This window comes from Haliaeetus leucocephalus, unplaced genomic scaffold (genome assembly GCF_000737465.1).
Source record: "Haliaeetus leucocephalus isolate CR32 unplaced genomic scaffold, Haliaeetus_leucocephalus-4.0 Scaffold1, whole genome shotgun sequence".
Lineage (NCBI taxonomy): Eukaryota > Metazoa > Chordata > Aves > Accipitriformes > Accipitridae > Haliaeetus > Haliaeetus leucocephalus.
This window is the reverse complement of record NW_010972437.1, coordinates 16,757,179-16,779,266: the sequence shown is the minus strand read 5'-3', so window position 1 is coordinate 16,779,266 and position 22,088 is coordinate 16,757,179. Positions and strand designations below refer to the sequence as shown.

General features: G+C 38.4%; 1 protein-coding gene across 1 annotated transcript in view; it reads right to left on the bottom strand.

Annotated features, from left to right (window-relative positions):
- The window catches only part of LY75 (lymphocyte antigen 75), a 45,392-nt gene that overhangs the window by 21,095 nt on the left and 2,209 nt on the right, over nucleotides 1-22,088 (bottom strand). Inside the window, exons 2-18 of the mRNA XM_010567839.1 lie at nucleotides 21,506-21,880; nucleotides 20,330-20,503; nucleotides 19,892-20,056; nucleotides 19,206-19,316; nucleotides 17,308-17,448; nucleotides 15,326-15,514; nucleotides 14,487-14,644; nucleotides 13,445-13,555; nucleotides 12,064-12,152; nucleotides 11,566-11,738; nucleotides 11,197-11,393; nucleotides 9,659-9,801; nucleotides 4,246-4,327; nucleotides 3,607-3,678; nucleotides 2,098-2,221; nucleotides 1,181-1,216; nucleotides 736-911 (exon numbers count right to left, since the gene is read on the bottom strand). Of these exons, the coding sequence (XP_010566141.1) occupies nucleotides 736-911; nucleotides 1,181-1,216; nucleotides 2,098-2,221; nucleotides 3,607-3,678; nucleotides 4,246-4,327; nucleotides 9,659-9,801; nucleotides 11,197-11,393; nucleotides 11,566-11,738; nucleotides 12,064-12,152; nucleotides 13,445-13,555; nucleotides 14,487-14,644; nucleotides 15,326-15,514; nucleotides 17,308-17,448; nucleotides 19,206-19,316; nucleotides 19,892-20,056; nucleotides 20,330-20,503; nucleotides 21,506-21,880 (2,516 nt within the window). The remainder of the gene's footprint in view (nucleotides 1-735; nucleotides 912-1,180; nucleotides 1,217-2,097; nucleotides 2,222-3,606; nucleotides 3,679-4,245; nucleotides 4,328-9,658; nucleotides 9,802-11,196; nucleotides 11,394-11,565; nucleotides 11,739-12,063; nucleotides 12,153-13,444; nucleotides 13,556-14,486; nucleotides 14,645-15,325; nucleotides 15,515-17,307; nucleotides 17,449-19,205; nucleotides 19,317-19,891; nucleotides 20,057-20,329; nucleotides 20,504-21,505; nucleotides 21,881-22,088) is intronic.

Sequence of the window (22,088 nt, the reverse complement as noted above, 5' to 3'; positions counted from 1 at the left end):
GGTTCCACAGGACCTTCCTTCCTTCCTCAGAATAATGCTGTTCTTCCAGTAGATAGCCTAAGAACAAATAGTTCATGAAAAGGCTAGAGGCGTAGCAGGTCAAATCCTCGATTTCTCCTGCCTTGTAATTCCTCCTTCCAGGTAACTTCTTGTCAGGAGAAATTTCATGAAAAGAGCTTGTGAGCCGCTAATTTCACAAAGTATTGTGTCACAAGCAGTAGCACTGAAGAAAGGTAGTAACAGAGGCACTGAAACTTGAAATGTTTTGGTAAGATTCCTTAAAAGAATGTACTTTCATGCTATGAGCACCACAAACCCCTTTCAGAAAAGGCTATCTGACCACACATTTCTGGTTAAATCCTCTCATCAGGTGAAAAATGATGTGCTGTCCAATGCATAAAATTAAGAACTGGCAGAATTGTTAGTGAAGTATTAGCAGGTAATGGGATGCTTACATGGTGGTCCTTTTATGACACTGTCTCTCCATTTGGAGGTGGTGGGGGTTTTTTTTTTCATGTTGTTAAGGCTACCTTTAAATTTAAAAATTATTTTACAAACTGACATTAAAGTCATTCTCTTTCAACTCATCTTTTCCTTTAAAGTACAATTAAAAAGTATTAAGGACAACAGGGAAAAGAAAGAAATTAAGGATTAACATTTTCTTATATTGGAAAAACTGGCAAGAAAATTTCCCTATAGTGGAAACTATCTGTTAGACAGATTACACCCCCTTACCTTTTCTATTTGAGACAGTATTGTCCTGAGTTTTGGATAAGACTCCACAGAGGCTAAATCACTATCATTTTTTTGACAGTAGAAAATAGCTTCTTGGAAGGTCAGGTTTTTATCTGGTACAAACCACAGCTCTGCTCCATCAACTACAAGTGGGGCTCCATGAATTCCGATTTCATCTATGCAGAAGAAATACCACATGTGTAAGAAATAAATTCTGAAAAACTAATCTTTTCTTTTTCTGCACGTATTAAGAAATTTTAGTTTGACACTGGGAAGAAGCAACACTCCTTGCATTCTGAGCTCTCTCAGAATCAAATTCTATCAGTCATGACCTTTGCTGGTATCAAACAGGTATTACAGTAGTAATATAACGAAACTAATAAAAGATATAGAGTATTAACAACTATAAACACATAGCAGAAGCATACACAAAAAGTCCATTTACCTGGTATATACCACTCAGGTGTCTTTGGAATGCTACCTGTCCAGAGGAAAAAAAGGAATAGTTACTTCAAGTTCAACTTCTAACAAGACTGTGGTCACCAATAACGGAAGTGATGGATTGTACTCATGCTTCTCAGTATGCATGATGGAAAAAATAAAAGGAGAAGGAAATCATACACAGGTTTAATAGTTTGAAATAAGCTGGTGTAAAACTAATGGGAGTTTTGCATACCTCAGTTTTAAACATCTGTGGATTTTTTTCTGCCAAGCAGAATATGAGCATCAAAGCAGTATATCTACCCCTATCTCCCCACAAGAAGAAAGTTTCATCCCCTGAAATGCCTTTTAATGAACGACCAAAATGTAAAAGCCTATTGGATTACAGCACTTGTCGTACTGCATGGAAAAACCTGGATCTTGACATGGCAGATACGCCATGCCATTCTATTGTATTCCCACTCCCCTGTCTCAGTACAGTGAGGAGCTAGTTCACCAGTTTTACCAGAAGAATTCACTTCAGGTTGAAACAAACCATACACCCAAGATGTCTGTGGTCATATCGTTACAAATATTACTAAGAAAGATTAAGTGAAGTCCACAAATGCTGCAACTCAGTGGCTTATATCACCTCACTTAGTAAGAAGCCACTTCTCACTTCACGGGACAAGAAAGAATATGGGAGCAGTGATACTGCATCCTCCTCATGGTCATTTTCTGATAGATCTTTGAATATTCTAAGTGCATGGCTGTTTGTATATGACATAGGTGAGACATCTCACGTACTGTCCCCTTAACAGTTCAGAAAGGAAATGATAAAATACTGTTTGCAAAGTTTCTATTATTGGGCAATAATGACAAGTCAGTGGTAACAAGTAATAAACTCTTTTCTATGAATAAATGGATATAACTGCAGTTTACCTTTTGTTATCTGGCAGACCCATTCAAGCTTAGCTTCACAATCAAAAGGCTTGAAGTAAAATTCCAGGTCTCTGCCTTCATGGAAATAAAATCTCCAAAATGATCTCCGTGAAAACTGAGAGGTCTGTATAAAAGTAGAAACAGAGAACTGAGTTTGTACGGCATAGGCCTCTGAAATGCGAAATGAAAAAGGTACTTTGGCAAAATCAGCATATTTTACTGTGGTGCTAGTCTCACAAATTATTTTGCAAAAAAATTAGCAGATATAACTGTAAATCTTCAATTATAACTCTCCCTGCTAGCCAAGCTTGTGAAGCAATTAGGTAAAGGGCTCAAGATAAGTCTACATACAAAAGTCTCTTGCGATGTTCTTTCTTTGTTTTTTTTGTAGCACACAGGATCTCACTGATGCTTATTATTGAATTATTTGTTGCAACTTGTTGCCTTGAAATGATGCTCATTTCTGCTCAAAGAGGAACCCATCTGAACTGGCACAGAAATACTCTTTCTTATTTAAGATTATTTCTTACAATCAAGCTTAAAATCTGACTTCACTCTTGCTGATCTCTGCAACAAGGATAATTTTTTATCATTTAGTGAAAGAACATGTCTATACCTAGCAGGTAGGGGAGGGAGGTTACTATATTCATAGTGTCCCCTTCAAACTGCTCTCCTCTTGCCTAAAATTTTTAGTAGCTTAATGGTGACAGCTTCTCAGCCTGGGGTCATGAACACAGGAGGAGAGAATGAGGGGAAATGGTTGTGAACAGAAGCAAAGGGATGCAACTATCCTTTCCTTCAGTAAATCCTAAAAGCAGAGGTGGTTCTAATTAGGTTAAAAGAAGGGATCATATTGGAATGATCTTATAAAAAGTCAGGCGATGCTTCAGAAAAGTTAAAGGCCATTTTAAAACTCATGCCATCAAGACTAAATTAAGCAATGAAGAACATAATTAGGAATTAAGCAGAGGCCTAACATTTTGAATTAGAAACCAAGATAGCACTTAGTCTCTTTCACAAGTAAACAAGGAAATACACACAAAAAACACAAACACATGCTCTATCCTGGCTACTGCATTCCCCTACTTTAGGTTTCAAACATTTTCTTAATTTGCAGTTCAGAAAAAACTAATCTAGATTTTCATTTCTGTTTGCTTTTTTGTTTTAGACTCCATGTTATATCCTTAAGTGTTATGTGTAATATACAAGAGATACATAGTATGACATTATGCAATAGAGAGTAGCACTGTTACTAAAATATTTTGTAGTTCAAAAGAAGTCTTATGAAAGGGTATCATTAGCACAGCGCTTTGTCCATAAAAAACTGCTTGAGTAAGGGAAAATTGGCAATAGGTGTAGATTGATAAAGGGAACACTAACAACTTTTTCACTATGCAAAGGAAACATCTCAGCAGTCAACCTAAATTCAATATATGGCTGGCAAAATTATTTTTTGCAAGTACTTCCATGTAAAATATCCATGCTGTTATTAAAAACCTTAAAACTAACCTTTAATGCAGCACAGTCTCTTGTATCATATTCATCTTCCAGATAATCAAGTGGCATAACAACACTAGTTACCTACAGGATGGACGAGATAAAAGAATCATTGTTTTATGACTATATTTGCTATGGTAATCCCCAGAGATAACCATTCAAACCTGGGATCCTATTATGTTTATCACTATTAAAATATGTGTTAAATGGCAATTACTGGAGCAGTTTTGAGTCTGCATACCTGTTATTATTGGGGGTGGGGAGGAAGAACTCACAATTTCATGCAAATAAATCAATTACAGCGAGGAAGATATTTTTGGAGAAGTCTGGCGTATCAAGGAGATGAACTAATAAACCCTCCCCTCTGTTGTGGCATGAAGACATCTTGTTCTCTCTTAGATGTTTACTACTGTATTTCTGTTAAAATATTATAATGCAATAGAGACAGAAATCAGGTAACCTTATTAAAGATATGCTTTTAATTGGAAATCTGCCTGGATGGCAGCTCCTAAGTGCACAGTCTTCTTCTGAATTATTCATCTCTTGAAGGATTTGCCATATTTTAATTAAAATATTTATCAATTTACTTTCAGTCCAGTCCAAGCTGAAACAAACCAGGACATGACATTTCCTCATTAAAAGTTAACTTACGGGTTTATCATCACTCCATTGCCAGGTTCCCAAAGAATCGGGACTCCTCTTATTCATTCCAATCCATACCCATCTGTCATTGCTGTAAATAAACAAGGTAAAATCTTAAGCCAAGTCTATGGTTCAGCTCATTTAATAGAAAGACTGACCTATGTCATGGCATTACTTAGGATCAAGCAGCAAAACCAAAGGTTTACTACTGCAAGTTGTAGCAGTTCAAAGAGAAAATGGGCATAAAGCTAAGACCTCTTCTGCACTTTTCTTTAAGATCTGTAGGTAGTCTTTCCCTGACCACAGAGAAAACTAACTAAATCAGGTAATTTCTTTGTTCACTTGCAGTTACAGTCAGAACTGTATTTCTTTCTAGATTTTACTTCTTCATTTTTAATAAGCAGGGGATGCTTAAATTCAAAATTTCAGCCATGCTCCAAGATACAAAGTTGCCAAAAAAACCAGGTTTACAATGTAAATAATTAAATCTACAGTAACAGTCTTTACCATACTCTTTACTATTGCTTATGAATCTAAAGATACTATAACAAAATGAAATATGTGCTAGTCAAACTGCAAGGTTAGTTTTGTACTGCAACCTCTACTGCTCAAAGTATCAATTTTGTGCTAGGTACTTAATGGTATCAATTGGAAGCAGCAGAGGGGAGAAAGACCATGAGTCTTCTGTGAAATCACAGACTACGTGAAACCCTACTGCAATAGAGCTGTGGAAAAGGCACTCTCATCGAGGTGGTCTGACAGCAATAGTGAAGTATTGATGCTGCAGTACAGGGCTCTTGTAAAACTGTATCAGGAGTACTATTCCATAAATTCATGTTGTACCAAATACAGAGAAGGAAGATGGGATATTTGAGGATATGAGAGTTTAGGTTATTAACAAGAATTACAGATTTTCTTGTCTAGCCTTGACAAAGACAGACAGGGAAAGGATATAATTATTCTTTACAATATATTAGGAGACTAGACCCCCAAGAAGAGGAGCTATTTGAGCAAAAAGAACATTGTGTCTGAAAGAACCACAACTCAGAAATAAATTTAGGCTCAAAATTGGAAAGAGATGTCTGACCAGCAGAGGTCAGAGTTTGGAAAAGGATCCCAAAAGGGTAGAGCTGACAAAGTAATTTTAAGACAGAACTTGGAAAGTTTATGAAAATAACTTTATTACATGGAAGGATGGACTCAAACCCAGGCTTACCTGCATAAGCAACGTTATGAAATCACAGGGTAATAAATTCTTTGGTAAGACTATGCCATTACCTTTCCACACATATCACCATAAAGATGCTAAATTGAGCCTGAAATGGCTGACAGTGCAGCACCAACAAACAACAGCTAGCCCAGAGTATGTGGGCTAAGTACATGAAATCCAAGAAGGGCAACAGCATTTTATTTGGTAGGGTTCCCATTAGAAAGAAAAGCATCAGCCACCAACAAATCTCATTTTTGCTTTTTTGCTCAACTCCAGTATTACTTTTCTGACATCGGTGTGATAGTGTGATCACACTAGTGTGATCTTATCATACTGAATAGTCTTTAGGCTTTTAATGATATCACTAAGGAGCCTTTAAAGAGCCTAAATGCCCTGTATCACTCCAGAGGGAAAACTGCGAGCCAAACATTCACAGCTGTCAAGCAGCTAAGTGGCTTCTGGCAATTTGCCTTTAGGATTTTATTTTTCTGTGATTGTTCTTTCCAATTTTGAATCAGACATTGCTTAACCCTACCCCCCTAATTGTCACCTACAGGCTTAGTGCAATTTAAGCAATTGATCATCACAGAGGAATATCTACTAAAAAGAAAATTTGAGACACTCACTCCAGAAAGATCTGCAGCAATTACCTGAGGAACTAGAGCAATTTTTCAAAGTCTTTCAACTTATATTTGGCTTTTATGTAATAAATAAATAAATACATTAAAAAGTGTGCCAGGTCAAGAATTTCTCCAGCTTATCTCCTAATTTACAATTACTGGCCTGCAAACATAACATTTTCCAGCTGACTGGGCACTTACACATTAATGTACATTTTTTGCTTCTTTTGGAACTGTTCAGACATGACCGTGAGTAATTCAGTAACTGCTACAGTATCCTTGATAGCACTTTTAAGCTTAAGTAAAGGCTTTTGATAGCCCTCTGAAATTACACTATCATCTCATCACAGAAAAGAATTCCACCAACTATTTAAGACAAATATGAACTAAGACTCTCTATTGCAACTAAGCTTGCAGCAAGGAATTTGTTTGTACTTTGGGTATCTGTCTCCTCATTGCAAAGCATTTAAAATTCATCACAGGGACTAGTATCAAAATTTATCAGTGCCGGAGTATTCTTTGAGCTACATTCCTGGAACCGCCTCTAAAACCTAGATTATCCTGAGTTTCAACCTAAAAAATGGTGCAATTTGTGCTTTATAGTGGACTCCATGCTGATTAACAATGGAAGACTCTAAATCTCCAGCAATCCCTGCAGAATACCAGTGGCTTTTCTCTCACACAGAAGTAAAACTTCATAAAAGTCAATGTTGTGCAGGAGTGGATAAATACAGTTTAGACCAATGTGAAGGAAACATAAAACAGTAATTTTTCTACTGTCATATTCTAACTGCTGAAATAGAAAAAGGATTTTTTTTCTGTCCCTTATGTCAGCTCCAACACAAGATTAAGAGCCTAAGTGAAGTGGCTTGTAGTTCAACCCAGTTCTTGACAAGAGGTAACATGCGTACATCTGGGCCAACTCCCTAACAGTGCAATTTAAGGTACCCTCTAATCTTAGGCAGTGCTGGCCTAAAAGTATATATGAAGCCCACCTGACCCCCTGCTCTTCCCTCTGTAACAGGCTACTGCCACTAGCTGAATTCCCACTCTGCTAATCACCTACTCTTTAGCGGAAGAAAAGAGAAATTGTATTAATGCGATTATTACAACTTGCATCTAAGCTTTATTGCTGTTTTGGTCAGTGCATTGAGAATAAGATCAGTTTTTTCTTGCAAACTCAGGTGTTAGTGAGGCTTTCTAGATTCAGAACAATTACAGCAGCAGAGCTGTGCATATAAAAGGCAACTGATTTCTTTCCAGTAAGGTGTTCTCATTGAAATGTTATTTCTAAGCAATCCAAGCTGTTACTCTCCTTGCATCCAGCGTTGCTGCCAGCTATAAGCTGCGGAATGCTCACAAAAACAATCCTAAAAGAATGGAAGTAACTGAACCGGATCTGTTCTGCCTGTATGATGTCCCTCAAAATGAAAAGAGGTTATCTCCTATTTCTTCCAGACAGGGGAAGGTTGGCAAGCAAATTTAATTTTCCTTTCCAATGGCAATCACCCGACTTGGCTGAAGCAATTCTAGCTCTTATTTGCCTCTAAGGTGGAATCTGAGTAAAGAACAGAATGGACTAGGCAAGCTGCCCTTTTCCTGGTGAACCAAACTGACTTTTGCTAACATTTGAAAACAAACAGTTCACAATGAGTCACCAGAGAACTGTGCAAGGGGAAAGAGCCCAAAACTAAAAAAGCTAAGGTGTGGCTCCTTCCCCAAGCTGAAATGAGTGCACTGAATGAATAGTTTAGGTCAGAGTTTGTACTAAGTAAATGCAGGGAACACAGACAAACTGCATGCCAGCACACTCCAGCAGCTAATGACATCTAACATTATCTTAGGATGATTTCTCCCAGTTACCCAAATTATTTGTTCTTCATTAAGTAATTCACCTGGTTTCTTCTCTCCTTTCTCAGATGAGCTTATTTTCAGACAAGCTACCCTTGACTTTTGATCTCCAAAATACAAGCACCACCTCTGAGTAATTTAAGAACATAACTAACTTAAACACTTCATTACGTTATCTAAACAAACAAACGTTATTTAAAAGACTTTGGGCAATATCAAGTATGCAGTATTTCTGTTCAGGAAGTTCTGCAATGCTTGAAAAGGGGTTAACCTAGATGGAAATAGTGTGTTTTGCATTATATTTGACACATGCATTTACTGCAACACTGACTGCAAAGTCAATCTATACTGGGCTCAATATATTGCCCCTTATTTAAGTTCTGCTAGAATAATACTGAAGTACTGGGACTTTCCTTCTTCCAGGCTAAGTTCAAGTTTTCTGAAATATGGGAACTGCAGTAGCATCATGTGTTAGCTGACTTTCTGGAAAGACATAAAAAGTCTCCACCTTTAAACTCCTAACAAAAAATGGCCATTAACTATAATTAATACCTCAGATAGTCTGCAAGCTGAAAAGCAGTTTCAAGTACTTGTAGGAGGAAAATAAAGTTACTTCTCTATTCATGTTTCATAGGAGATTAGGTATACTAAAACAAAATTTGTAATTGCAAAACAGTATAATAAGATGTATAGCTAAAAATAATTTGTGCACTAATTTTTATCTCATCGACTTTAGTCACTTTAGGAAAGGAATCACAAGTGGCTTTTATACAAGCTAAACCATCTATATATAGAGCATACAAGTTTGTTTTTGTCTCTTACTATATAAACATTGAGTAATTTTCATGACTTGTGCACTTCTAAAAAAAGTTCACTGGGTTTTCAAGAAGGCATCTCTTCAGTCATCAAGTTTTAAAATTTAATCACAGTGTTGTACATTGGCAGCCTCTGAAATAATCCCGATTTAGTTTGTTGATCAAAAAAAAATTAGAACATTTAACTGGCAGCATTTGAGTTTAAGCTGGCAAAAGTTCTGAAAAACCAGGCTGCCAATCAAAAAAACCATATTACACAAGGATCTGACATCACACCAATGCCTAATAAAGCTTTGCAGTGACAGTTCCTTTCATTAAAAATAGAGCCTTAGACTCATAAATTATGTAGCATTTAATTTGTTGATACCAGAAAACTCAACACACCCATCTAATGCCCATATAGTGTTATTGCAGTTATGCCAAATGGGATCCATGCCAACCAGATTGCTGGACACTACATTATTCACATTTTCAAAAGACAGAACCCAGTTTAGTCAGGAAGCATTTCATGAATAAAGATGAGACCTATCTGAAAAACAGAAATAACTAATCTCTACAGAATGTATCGGTAAAGAATAGGAACAACTATCATCCTGTTGTCCAAAATTCAACATAAAGAAGGAAACACTTATTGTAACAACACAGGCTTAAATTCATGTAATGGAAGACGCTCAAAGCAAATCTCTCTTTTCCTGTGCTCTCTCTAGCAATGTGAAACATTTGCCCACGCTGTACTCCCTTGACATTTTCCAGGAAGGCAGTGACATGACCAGCAGTTCAAATGCCACATCTAGCCCTTTTTACTGTGGGAAACACAGTCACTGCACACTATCTCATGCTTGCCATTTGGGGTCAGCAGCAGCATTTGCTATCTACTGCAGAATGCAACCAAAAATCAAACTTCTAGCGCATGGCTAGTTTGTTACCTGATTATTTTTCTCAGGATAGAATGAAGTGCCTTGATTTCTTCTGAGTGACTAAAACTAGGCAGATGGCCTCCAAGTGCTTCACAGAACCTTTCTGCCTCTTCCCAGGTCCTGGTTCGCAGCACTCTTTCACTGTGGAAGAACTTTACAACAGCCAAACATCAGAGTAGAAAATGACACAAGTGACTGCATTTTTGAAACACTCCTGTACTACTCAAATATGGCCACCCTAGGTAGGAATGAATAACTGGTATTTCCACAGGGAGAGAGCTTGACTTCTTGACAATTATTTAATTTTTTTTCAGTTTGTTTGACAACAGCCAGACTCTGAAGTTTAGCTGACAAAATTTATTTCAAATGCAACGTACTCCATATGGCAGACTTTCTCTGTTTTTCTTTACCAGAAAGATTTTAGAAAACAACACCCAACTCATTCCAAAACTGCAAGCCAAATTATATGTTTTAGGGGATGTTGTTCTTTCAAATTTATGGTGAAATCCAAAGCCCAATGTTCACTGAAACCAGGCCCATTTGGGTGCTCCAGGGGAAGAAAGTTCTTTGGCACTCCCTTTGCTACCTGTATGTATCAAGAGTTGCATACTTGGCTCATACACCTCAGCTAACATGTCCACTTGATCCCCTTGACTTCAGTCCAAGCCAACTCCCATCAGCTGGATCTTTCTGCACAGACATGCTGTACTTGGTCAACAAGAGTTTTGGAGAAACTGCCAGGGCCAGCTGTCACATCCCATCAGCTACGGGACAGCTGTGCTGCACATCAGCTAGACCCATCCCTTCAGGATCCTTGCCCACTGCGTTGTTATTCAAGCTGGGTTTCCCCACTTTGCTACATGAGCTGTTTACAAGACAGTTCATTGCAGAAGTCTAGAAATAATGAATAAACAATCCAATACACAGCCTCAGTTTTAACTTGATTTGATTGTTAATAGAAATGCAGGTTTTTCTCCTCCTAAGTACAAACTTGTTTAAGCCATTCCAGCTAACACCATGGCTGCTCACTTCCACTATTTACTTCAAAACCAGTAAAACACAATTGAGGCTGCACTTTTTTGATGAAGTTTAATATCCATATTTAAACCAGAGAAAATCCCACCTCTGCTATCTACACTCTTAGAATATGGAAAGAAAAAGGACAAAGGGAAGGCAATGCAAAGCACTTTCCTTCCCTATTCAGGTGTCTCTGCGTGCCAGATGATGGCAGGCAGGCTAGGATACAGACATGGCACTCTCCATCAGCATCAGGCTCCCAAGATGGCAGCACAGGGCAAATGCTATTGCCCCACTCAGCTCTGATGTGCAGAAAAAGCAGGGAGAGGCACACTGCATCTTTCAGGAATCGGCAGAGGATGATGCATGAGAACATTTGGAGGCAGTCAGCCTGAATCAACACGAATTCCTCCTCCCAGTGTAAAACATCTTTGAAATACCCTTCAGAGCAGCTCTAAGCCACAAAACAGCTTATCACACACTTGCTGCAAGAAAGCAATGAACAACATCTAACAGGAATAATATTTTACCTTGTAGCAGGCAAGGCCAGATCCATTGTGCCATCCAGGCGGACAGGGATCAGTTGGCTTTGGGAGCACTTCTGGCTCCTTGGGCAGCCCAATGTATTTTTTGCAGACAGAAAATGCTTTAGTGGTTTTACAGTCCTTAGTTTCCCACTTTCCAAGAGAACTTCCACTGGGCATGGCCACACATCCTCCTGAAAATGCTAAGATTTAAGCCACCAAAGACATATTTAAAACTATTGGCTAGTTTTCCAAAAAGTCCATAGAATTCTGAATGACTATTTTATTTCATGCTTGGAGTTCTGTAACATGGTACTCCAATGCTCGCTAAATGTAAAATGATAATATTTTTACATACTTTGTTGTTAAATTTACCTGGTTGCAAGGAATTCCAGTTAGTGTATGTCACAGCTTCAGTTTTTTCCCCATCCACTGTACCCCAGGAATATATTCCTGACTGGCTAATATCCTGCAAACCAGTCCAGAAGTATTTTTCTGCAACTTTGGTGTGTTTTCTAATTAGACTGTTTATAAATTCTTGCTCAAATCTGAAAATTAACAGATTAATTTGAGTCAATATTTGAAAACCAGACATATTATTACATGAGTTAGTTCAAGCGGTTGTCCAGGCAGTCCCGTATTCAATGTGCGGTCAGCAGGCTGTGAATACACATACTTCCAAGAAGGTTGTACCCTGTAGGTTTACCATTGTCACACCATGGAAAACATGGTTTGCTAGTTCTCTGCAAAAGCAATTCTAGCTCTATTTTTTCTTTATAAACCACTAATTAGCATACAGAGGTCTTAATCTCTGACTATATCTCCAGGATCGTACTGTAACACATGCCCATAAATTACAGAGATGTGCTTTACCTGTTCATCACTGTAAGATTGCACTGTGCTCCAAATGAAACTTCTGTTTTATAAATCTTGTAACAGTAGTTTCCATGTCTCTCCCATCCCTGGTTAAAGAACGAAAAACATGTTTATACATAACCACCTAATTTAGGCATTATCTACAGGACAAAAGAAATCATTGCTAACATTGGTTAGTGCCCACAAGCTGGCACAGCATGTACAAGAAAGAAATGCAGTGCATCACATACAAGGTGCAGTATCATCAACTCTCAGATTCACAGCTCTAAGAAATAAAGCAAGCACGGGAATAAAATAAACCACTGGTTTAGCTCAACTGTGCAGGGTCTTCTGACGGCTATGTGCATTTAAAGAGAGAAACACAAGGGCAACAGCTTAGTCCTATTCAAAACAATAGGAGTTTTCATGCTGTTCCACCAATGCCAGGATTCAAACAGAGGAATAATAAGAGGGTATTACTAGTGTTTCCTTACTTCTGAAAAAAATATTTCATACAGAAAATAGAGAATTTTTTTAAGTTCACACATTATTCAAATCTTTTCCCCTATATTTACACTGAAATTTCAAAGAACGCTAATGTGTTACCTCTTTGCTAGCCTACCAATGCCACCAGTGTCCGAACAGCACAGCAAGCTGTAACTCTACATGCTGCCCGACTCTGAAGAGACAGAGTAAAAATACCCCCAGGTTGTGCAGAAAGACAGACAGGAGGTAAACATGTTTCCTGTTGCAGGCAGTATGCCACACAAAACTGAACCAAAGGACTCCAAAGTAGCTAGTAATACCATCCCAAGATTGTTCAAAACAGAAAAGACTTCTTTTCAAGCCTTATTTATGCTGTAACATGTTATATTGTAAAAAAAAAAAAAAAACCACACCCCCAAAAACCCCCACAACACAACAAAAAGCTGAAAAAACCAAAAAAACCCCCCACCTTTATTCAAGTCAAAGAACAAAAATGAGAGCCAAATGAACTGTAACAGAAACCTAATTTTGATTATCAATTTCTGCATATCTTTATGTTGCAAAGTGCTTATCCTAAATTTTAAAACATACTTAAATCAAAAACCACAGAACAAATGGCATTAGCAATTACATATCTAGTAAAATATTTTTTTTTCCAAACAAACAAATAAATAAAACACATCATCTCCTGGGTCCAAGCTCATAATACCTTCATCAATAGAGTGGCAGTACATCCAAAGCCTGCTTAGGAGAATCTGAAATTTGGCTCATGCTATATAAATACCCTTTTTCAGCTAAAACGTTCCATAGATTTTATTGTACGGGCAAGAAGGAAATGGGAAGTAGAGGAAGTAAGTGATTTTATGCAGGTTTCTGAACCAAGTGAAAGTATAAGAAATAGACTTCCTATTACCTCTTTCAATGAACAACTTCTATCTGATTTTGTTTCATTCAAAATCTCTCCTTTTTTCTTGCACACATATTTCAATTTTTCTTCACAGGATTTGACTCTCCACTGTCCCAGCTGTGAGAAGGAAGGGGGAAAAAAAGTATTTAAAATCTAAAAATCTCAATTTTCATAACGTGGGGGCTGAGCTGTCATAAGGGGAAAAGCCAAAATGCCTCTAGCAAAAATACTGTGGGTGGGATGCCCTGGATTATATGCACAGGTGCACGTTTGGAAGGGAGAGAGAAAGCTGACAAATGCGGAGACGGAAGGATTCTGGATCATATCTGAAAAGGGAAGAAAAGGCCAGGGTGGTGCCAACTCTCCCAGATTAGGGAGGGAATGGGTGCAGGGGGTGTGCTCAGCTTACTGCGGAGATGGGGATGAGACAGCTCAGAGGAGCTGGGCACATGAGCTCCACTGCCAGCCTGAGAGCACAGCAAGCAGACACTTGCCCCAGTTTTCTACTCAGTCTGGGAGATGGGATATAACCTGCTTTCCTCTCCACGCACCTTTGTGATCTCCTTCCCCCACCCACCCCTTGCTTCTTCTGTACTGTATCCCCCCAGTGTCTACCCTCTCTTCTCTTACCGAGGTATCTCACTACCCATCCTCAGAGAGGGTGGCCCAAACTGGTCCTGGAGATGACTGAACCCAGCTTTTCCTTTCAATAGTTCGGCCCACCTCCTTCCTAGCTCCCTGCCCCAGACACGCAAGAATACGGTAACCCAAAATGCAGAGTGACAAGGACAACTGGCTGGTCAACAGCAGTGGCAGTCTCAGAGCTGTGAGCAATTTCTTCCATTCTTTGCAGTGCATAGCTACCAAGTGTTGGCTACACAATTTTAAGAAATTTGCTTGTAGAAAAATGATTAACTGTATTTTAAAGATTATTCCAGAAATAAAATCAGTTATCTGCTTGAACCCCCTCCTTGACTTTCACACACATCAATGTTGCCTCTACTATGATGGAAAAAAAAACCTAAAAAACCCAACACTGTATTCCTACCTCGCCTGAATATGACACACAGTTAGGAGTGCTGTTAAAAGGAACTTTTGGTTCATTCTGATCCCAATATGTAAAAACCACAGCTGAGTGATCTGACCATTTGAACAAGGTTGGTACATCTTCATTCCTGAGACCCATCCACATTTCTTCCATAGCATCTGTAATTTAAAATTAGGAGAACACTGTAGTTTCAAAATAATATTCAAACTAATTGGAAAGGAATGTGAAATCAGCAAAATTAGGTTTTTTTATTGCTATACTGCACAGCATAAATGCCACAATTTCTTTTCTTACAGCGAGAAAGGGGATTTGAGACAAGTGCAACGTATTTTCATTATCTTGTTTCTTAACTTATGTTTATGAATATGAGTAAGTTTCACAGAGAGGGTAACAAACAGAAAAAAAACCCAACCCAGAAATAATGAACACACAAGCAAAAAAACAAAGTGTAATTTTTGGAGTGCAGACAAAAACATAAGACCAAAAGGTACAGATAACATTCATTAGTTCAGTGACCCAGTAGTCAAAATACTCACCCAACTATCTACTACTCTCTTTGAATGAGAAAATTAAACACAAGGTACTAGGCAACCAGAAGTAGGTTAGCCCAGTAAATAAATAAATAAATAAGTAAAATAGATCAAACCAAAACAAGAGCTAACACAGTGAGCCTGGACCTGAACAGCAACACTCAGCACCAGCCTGTGTACAAGCTCAGCATTAACACCTTCATTTAAAAGCTAGAAGTTACGACAATCATATGCTAGAACATGGAAAGCAGTTTGTAATTTTTGGTGTGCAGCACTTGGTGCTTGACCTTCACAAGTATCTCAACTCACCATTATGAAGCTTTGTAACAACCAGTTCGACATCTGCTAATGAGTGTATGCTGATGAGGTTACTCTTATTTGCTTTGCACAACTCATCTGCTGTACTCCAAGGTGCCTGGTTGTTTATCAGCATGTAGCAAAAACCATTGTGGGGAACCCAGCCTGAATCACAGCGAGTATCCAAGTGTCTCCAAAACTCTAATAGTGAAGAGAAATGGAATTAGAGGGTTTTGTTTTACACTGGCTAGTGTGATGGGTTGGCATTTTCTTCATGTTTTAAATCTGGCAGCACCTTGAAAACCAGCCAGAAAGCAGCAATCAGAATGTGTTCACATCTCTTCAGGGTTAATGTTTTAAGAAAGGGTCACAGTTTAGTCAAGCAAATAGACTTGACTGAGCAGTGTTATGGGGATTCGTAATATTTTGGGGCCGTGAAGCTGGCAGAAGGAGAGAGGAGTTAGCAGGAATGAAAGTAAAAAGCTGGAATGCATTGCATTAAGCTGGTCTTAGTGTAAGTGAAAGGTTCAGAAGTAATTGTAAGCAAGATTTCAAAAGCAATTAAAGGCAAATCAAGTTACTTCATTACAGGACAGCAGCTTCAAAAAAAGTTGCTTGTTTTGTTCTAGCAAGGGTCTGCACTTTTATAGGGCATTATTATCTATATGCAGTATCACACATAAGACCAATTTTGAATAACTTGCAACGAAACAAATGCTTAGTTTTAAATATTTTTTTCTTCTGAAAACGAAGATATTCAAGAATTCCAACTGTTTTTAATGCATGCTGAAAAAGGTGTATACTAATAGCCTTTCTGGTTCGAAACACACTATAAAATACTTCAATCACAAGAATTTTGTTTTTTAATTAATAAAACACTGTATAAATACTGGTAACAACTCCACATACCCCACTGAGGAGCCAGAGAACAGATAAGAATGGTTAATTGACAACTAGTTTTCAAGGAATCATTGAAAAATTTGAACCAGTTTAGTTAAATTTAAATGGCTTATTACTTTTTTTTCCCTGAAAGGCACACACCCCTCCTGGGAGAGCTGGAGAGAACAGACCTTAGCCAGAGACACACCATGACACTTTCCACCTCCACAACACTGCTTCATCCCTCTTATCCCCTAGTCCTCCCCCTCATCCAAGGACAATCACCTTCCAGTAAAAATTTTCCCATGAGAGCCCCACAAGCATGAGCCCTGGAAAGTGGGTAAGGCCAAAGAAGAAGAACATGGAAGAACAGGCCATGGATATGGGAAGGGTGGGACATCCAGGTGTAGGTAAATGGCCAAAAGCATGGAAGCAGTTGTATGTCACAGCTGGACATTGTAAAAACTGAAGGACTGTGTGTGTGTGCGTGTGCGCGCACGTTTAGGGAGGAGATAATAAATATCTCATAAGAGCTGGTGTGTGTGTAGGAAGGAGATAATAAATATCTCATAAGAGCTGTTATGGATCCAGTAAAGATTACACACTGAGCAAGCTACCAATTCTTGCACCCTGATTTCCAGCACTGGGCCTGGTTTCAAAGGATAGTAAGGTCATTTAACTACTTCTATTTGAATTCAACAGTGTGTGATCCAAGCCCCAGATAGGTCACATTTTATGGCAATATACACCAAGAGTGAGAGAAATGGGCTTAAAACAGAGATGGAAAGGTTCGAGGTGCAACTGCCAGTTCCAGACTTTCAGTAACACATGAAAGAAGATACAAGCCATGGAGGAAAACATGATGAAAAGGGCAGGACTGTGCTGGGAAATGCTTTACATGTGAATGAGAAAGCTGCAAAAAATGGAAGCTGTTTGTGATGCATCAGCTTAACACTGAAGATACAGAGTTTGCTTCTGCTCTGCTAAAAAAATCCAAAGCTGTTGCAAAAGTGTTTTGGCAGAGATGCCTAAGATGGCTTCGGGAGGGAAAAAAAGACTCCAAAGTGAACATCACACTCATATTAACATATAAAAAAAATTGCAAGCTGTCCTACCTGGAAGGCTTGAAACTTCATTGAGTGACTTTTTGCAAACGTATGGAAGTGGAGTCCCACAATGGTAACTCTGCCACTGACCTGAGGCAGCATTCATCACCACACAGCTAGTCCCATCCAGTGGGGACAAACTCTGCATATCTATAGACAGGAACAAATAAAAAACAGAAGAGCACAAGTTATCAAACAGTAAGGTAGTGACTCTTCTTTTTCCTATTTGTTTTCAATACAAGAATAATATACTTTGCATAGTACAGCACTTTGTATTTGAAGAACATAACTTGCTTTGAATGAAGGCACCCGTCCTACCATAGGACCCACAGAAAGTTTTTTGTAAGAGAGAAAGTTTCAGAATCAAGGAATCTGGACTTCTCTTCCAATGTTTAATCATAGAACCAGGAGGAATGTTCTATTTACAATACAACAAACCCTTGGCTGAGCACTTTCCCAGACTAGAAACATCTCAGGGGAGAACCCTTTCTGCAGCCCTCAGTTTCCTTTGGCAGCCCCTTTCCAGCCCCACTCCAAACACAGCTTTGCATTCCTTCTCTCAATGCTAACCATAACCCTTACCTTAACAGAAACCTGAGACAAAGCCCCAGTTAAAAATGTCACAGAGGAGAACTCTTTTTTGCAGTTCCCAGCTTCCCTTTGAGCTCCTTTCCACTAACACTTTCTGGCTTTCTCTTTCTTTGAGCCCCAATGCAAACCTGAGCTGTGTCCTACACAGAGCACCCCAGCCCCCCCTGCACTGGGTTTGTTCAGTCTCACATAGAAAAGGCTCAGGGTGGATCTTAGTTCTTCATGGGAGAGTACAACGGAGACAGTGCCAGGCTCTTTTCAGAGGTGTACAGTGAAAGGACAAGAAGTAATGGGTATCAAGTTTTCTGGTATCAACTTGCAGCTAGCAAAATTCCTGTTAGATACCAGTAAGTATTCTTCATAAGAGAGGTAGACATTAGTAAGTCTTCCATGACTGCAGACTAAATTATGCCACTAACTCAGGATAGTCTAGTCTCCAGCTCTGCATTACAGTGCCACAGCATCATCACAGTTCCAGAAGAAGGTGCAGCCAGTAGTACAAGCAGCAGAAAGGCCCTTAACCTTTCCAAACGACAGACTACATTTGGAAAATCTCACAGAAATTTCTTAGTAAAGCTTTCAAAGAACTAACAGAAACCACTTATCTTTTCACAGAATTCATGTTGCAGCGCTATTCTAGAAACTGAAGGAAAAAGAGAATTCCACTTTAAAAAGGTGAAATTCAGCTTGAATGACAGAACATTATTAGCTTCAGTATTGCTGATTATTATTCCTCCAGGATTCTCATATATACACATCTGTGGCATATTTGTGAGAATATTACAAATACATGCTGAAAATTCTAAACAAACAAGACTCGCACCAATTCTACTAGGAACTTGAGAGTAATTAAAAAAGGTTTTTCAAAGGTTTTATACTTCTTTCGTCTTCACCTCAAAATAAGTTTAAGCAACCCTGAAGTTTAAAAACACGAGTTAGGCTTCTAAGTAATGTCAGTCCTTGCACGTACATCAATAACTGTAATATTTGAGGGAAGTCAATGCCATTTTGTCAGTGGGAAGAAAAATTTAGCAGCTAGAGAAGCTGTAGATTCTTTACTAAAATGGACCTCAAAGATACTATTTAAGTTTTACCTTTTTAGAGATTTATTAACTTAATCATCCATAAATATAGAACAAGTGCAGAAAGATTCACTGGCTAGGAGGAAAAGATGTTTTCAAACTTTTAACAGAAATGGAACAACAATAATTGTTTTGATGAAGTCTGATAGAGAAGGGTAGTAAAAAAAAAAAAAAAAAAAAAAAAATACTAGTTAGTGTTGTGAATATCATTAATACCACCAGAAACATCATTACCTGGATGCCAGTTGAGAAAATTCAAAGGTTTGTGATCTGACCACTGCCAACCTCCAGAAACGTCCAGTTGATTTAAACCAATCCAAAAGATCTCAGCAACGCCATCCTTAGCTTTATTTTTAAGAAAACAATTAGTACAAAATGCTCATCTTCTATTGGTCTCCTTTAAGTTAAAAATGTGATCTGAAAGGGCATGCATTTGAGGAGAGAAAGATTGCTACTATCATCAGACACGCAAACTTTCTTGAACTGAGGAGGAATTCACTCACACACGTCTTCCCTCCCAATACCTTCAGATGTCTGTCCTTTGGTTTTATATTCCCAAAGGCACACTAGTAATTCCCCCAGGCCAAGCCTGAACATCAGTGAGGACAATTTCATAACAAGTGGGTAACAGGCTGTTGAAACACCAACATCCACTCTGCCCTGTATTTGAGATTTTGGGGACGTTTCTCATTATAAATATGAGCAACAGCTAATCACTACAATGAAATCACACAGATAAACTTAAAAAAAAATCTCTGAAGTGAGATTAGCATTTTTGCTACACAAATGAAAGCACCAATGTATTTTAAATACAATCAAGTTTTAACGCAGAATTTTAAGACAGAAACTAAAATGCTGTCTTCACTTTATCTTAATTTGTCAAGATATCCTGATATTCTTATGTGAATAATTACACCTACCTTGTATGTAACTTAATTCAGATGCATCTTGGATGCTAAGTAAATCTCCCCCTTGCCTTTGACATGAAATATAAGCTTCCTTCCAAGAAAGAGCAGACTGTGTACTAAACTGGTAGCAGCTTTCAGACCCCGGATCACGTTCCCAGATATCATGACAACCATCCTCTGTTTAAAGGAAGCAGAAAGTACTTGTAACTACAACTATACTGAAACATCATGAAAGTTTCAAAAGAAAAGTTGTAATACTGAAGGTCTAGCAATTTTTATATTGGTAATCACATATACTGCAGAGCATGTACTGATTGTCCTGTCAATGCTGCAACAGAAAAGGGACCTGCTTTTACTCGGCTTAACAGCAATGTGCTACACCAAGGTGGAGCTGTACATACGTAAAGTGACAGAACACTTTTAGGACAGCTATTTAGAAACCCAACGTGCCTGGTTGTAAGCAGATTCCCCATTTTCCATCATGAGTATAATCTTCAGATGTGGCACACCATTTCCCACCCGTATGCGTTTCATCCTGAATGCAGTCATGATGCCACGTCTTATTATACAGAAAGGGGAACTCACAGGGTTTTCCATATGAGTTCCCATCTTTGGTATAAACCTCTGCAGAGGGGGGAAAAAAAAAAAAAAAATAATCAAAGAAGAATATACAAGGTGTCTAGGGGAGGAAAGAACAACAAATCAATGTTACGGCTTATACAGACATAGTTAACTTAAAAGCATGCAAATCACACTTGTCTTAAAACACGGTCTCTTGTTGTTACAGATAATATACAGCAAAGCCAGAACTGGAAAAAACAAGAGGAAAATATTTTTCTGTACTTTTTCTTCTGAGTGGGGCATAACAGAGCATAAACTCGTTTCCCCCCTTCTTGGTAAGCTAGGGATAAATACATTGTCCTGTTGAAATCCAGGTGGTTTGCACAGAGTACTACATAACAAGGCTCTAGGAATCAACGCATACAGGAGAGGCAAAACATTTCAAACTCGAGCCTACTGGGGTCTTCATACTAGCCACTCTGAACCATTCAAATACCAAGAAAATTCTGCTCTTAGATATGGTAAAGCAAGTTTTCACCACTTCTTCCAGCAAGCATGAGACTTCAGATGAGACTGGCTTCCATGACAAGTGGACAGACTACCAGACCAAAGCAAACGGATGGTTCCTGACAGTCCAACAGACAGCAAGCTAGCAGCATGCACTGAATTTGATTTTACAGCCTACCAGCAAAGAAAATATCCTCAAACCCTGCTAACAGCAAAATTCCCATCACTGTGAAGAGAGACCGTGTCAGTTCTGGCAAGGTGGTTGATATTTCATAATTAAATAAGCTCTTACTAAAAGATGGGGGGAGGGATTTAAACATGATAAGAAAGCCACTGGATAACACAACTTCTGCAGTTGTGCTTATTTATTTTTTTATTAAAAACAGTTAAAGTTTCGTAATTGAATATCAATATCTCTCTACAGCAAAACATTCTATTACTTTACTAATCAGTCTTTTCATATGATTAATTTTAAGAATTTACTGGCACAGATATACAGCAAAAAGCCCTTAACACAACAACAACAAAAAAATCCTCCAGTCCCCTGTGCAAACTTACCATGGTAAGGATACTGACATATATCATTGGAGGAACTGTTGCTTCTCCACTGGTCTGTTGCATTTATGCTTGCAGTTACATAGGTACTCTTGGTAGTCACTTTGTACTGAGATGCACCAAGGATAGAAGCATCAGCACATCGCCACCACAGCATTAGTTCTGAGTTACAATCAACCATTTTCAGGCGAGACAGTGATTTGGTGAATATATCAAGTCCCAGGCACTGCTTGGACCCCAAATGAAAGAGGCGATTCTGGGATACCCATTTCCATAAAGCTTCACTTGTGTCCTTGCAGTCATCTATCACTATCCGTGAGTTTTTAACTTGTATACACTTGCTCAGTGTGTCATGGCGAATGGTAAAAGCCTCATTGCCTGTATAAGAACAAACAAATATTCACATATGGATATGATTCAGTATCACTTTCACAGGAAGTTCATTTTTAAAAGTGTAATCACATTCTGAGACATGCTACCAGAAAAGTACAGCAACTGCTGTTTGTACATTATACTATCTCTTTCATATAAGCCATGTTAAGTCCATTTTTCTGCTCTTTAGAGAGTATTCTTTACTTCCGGGGGG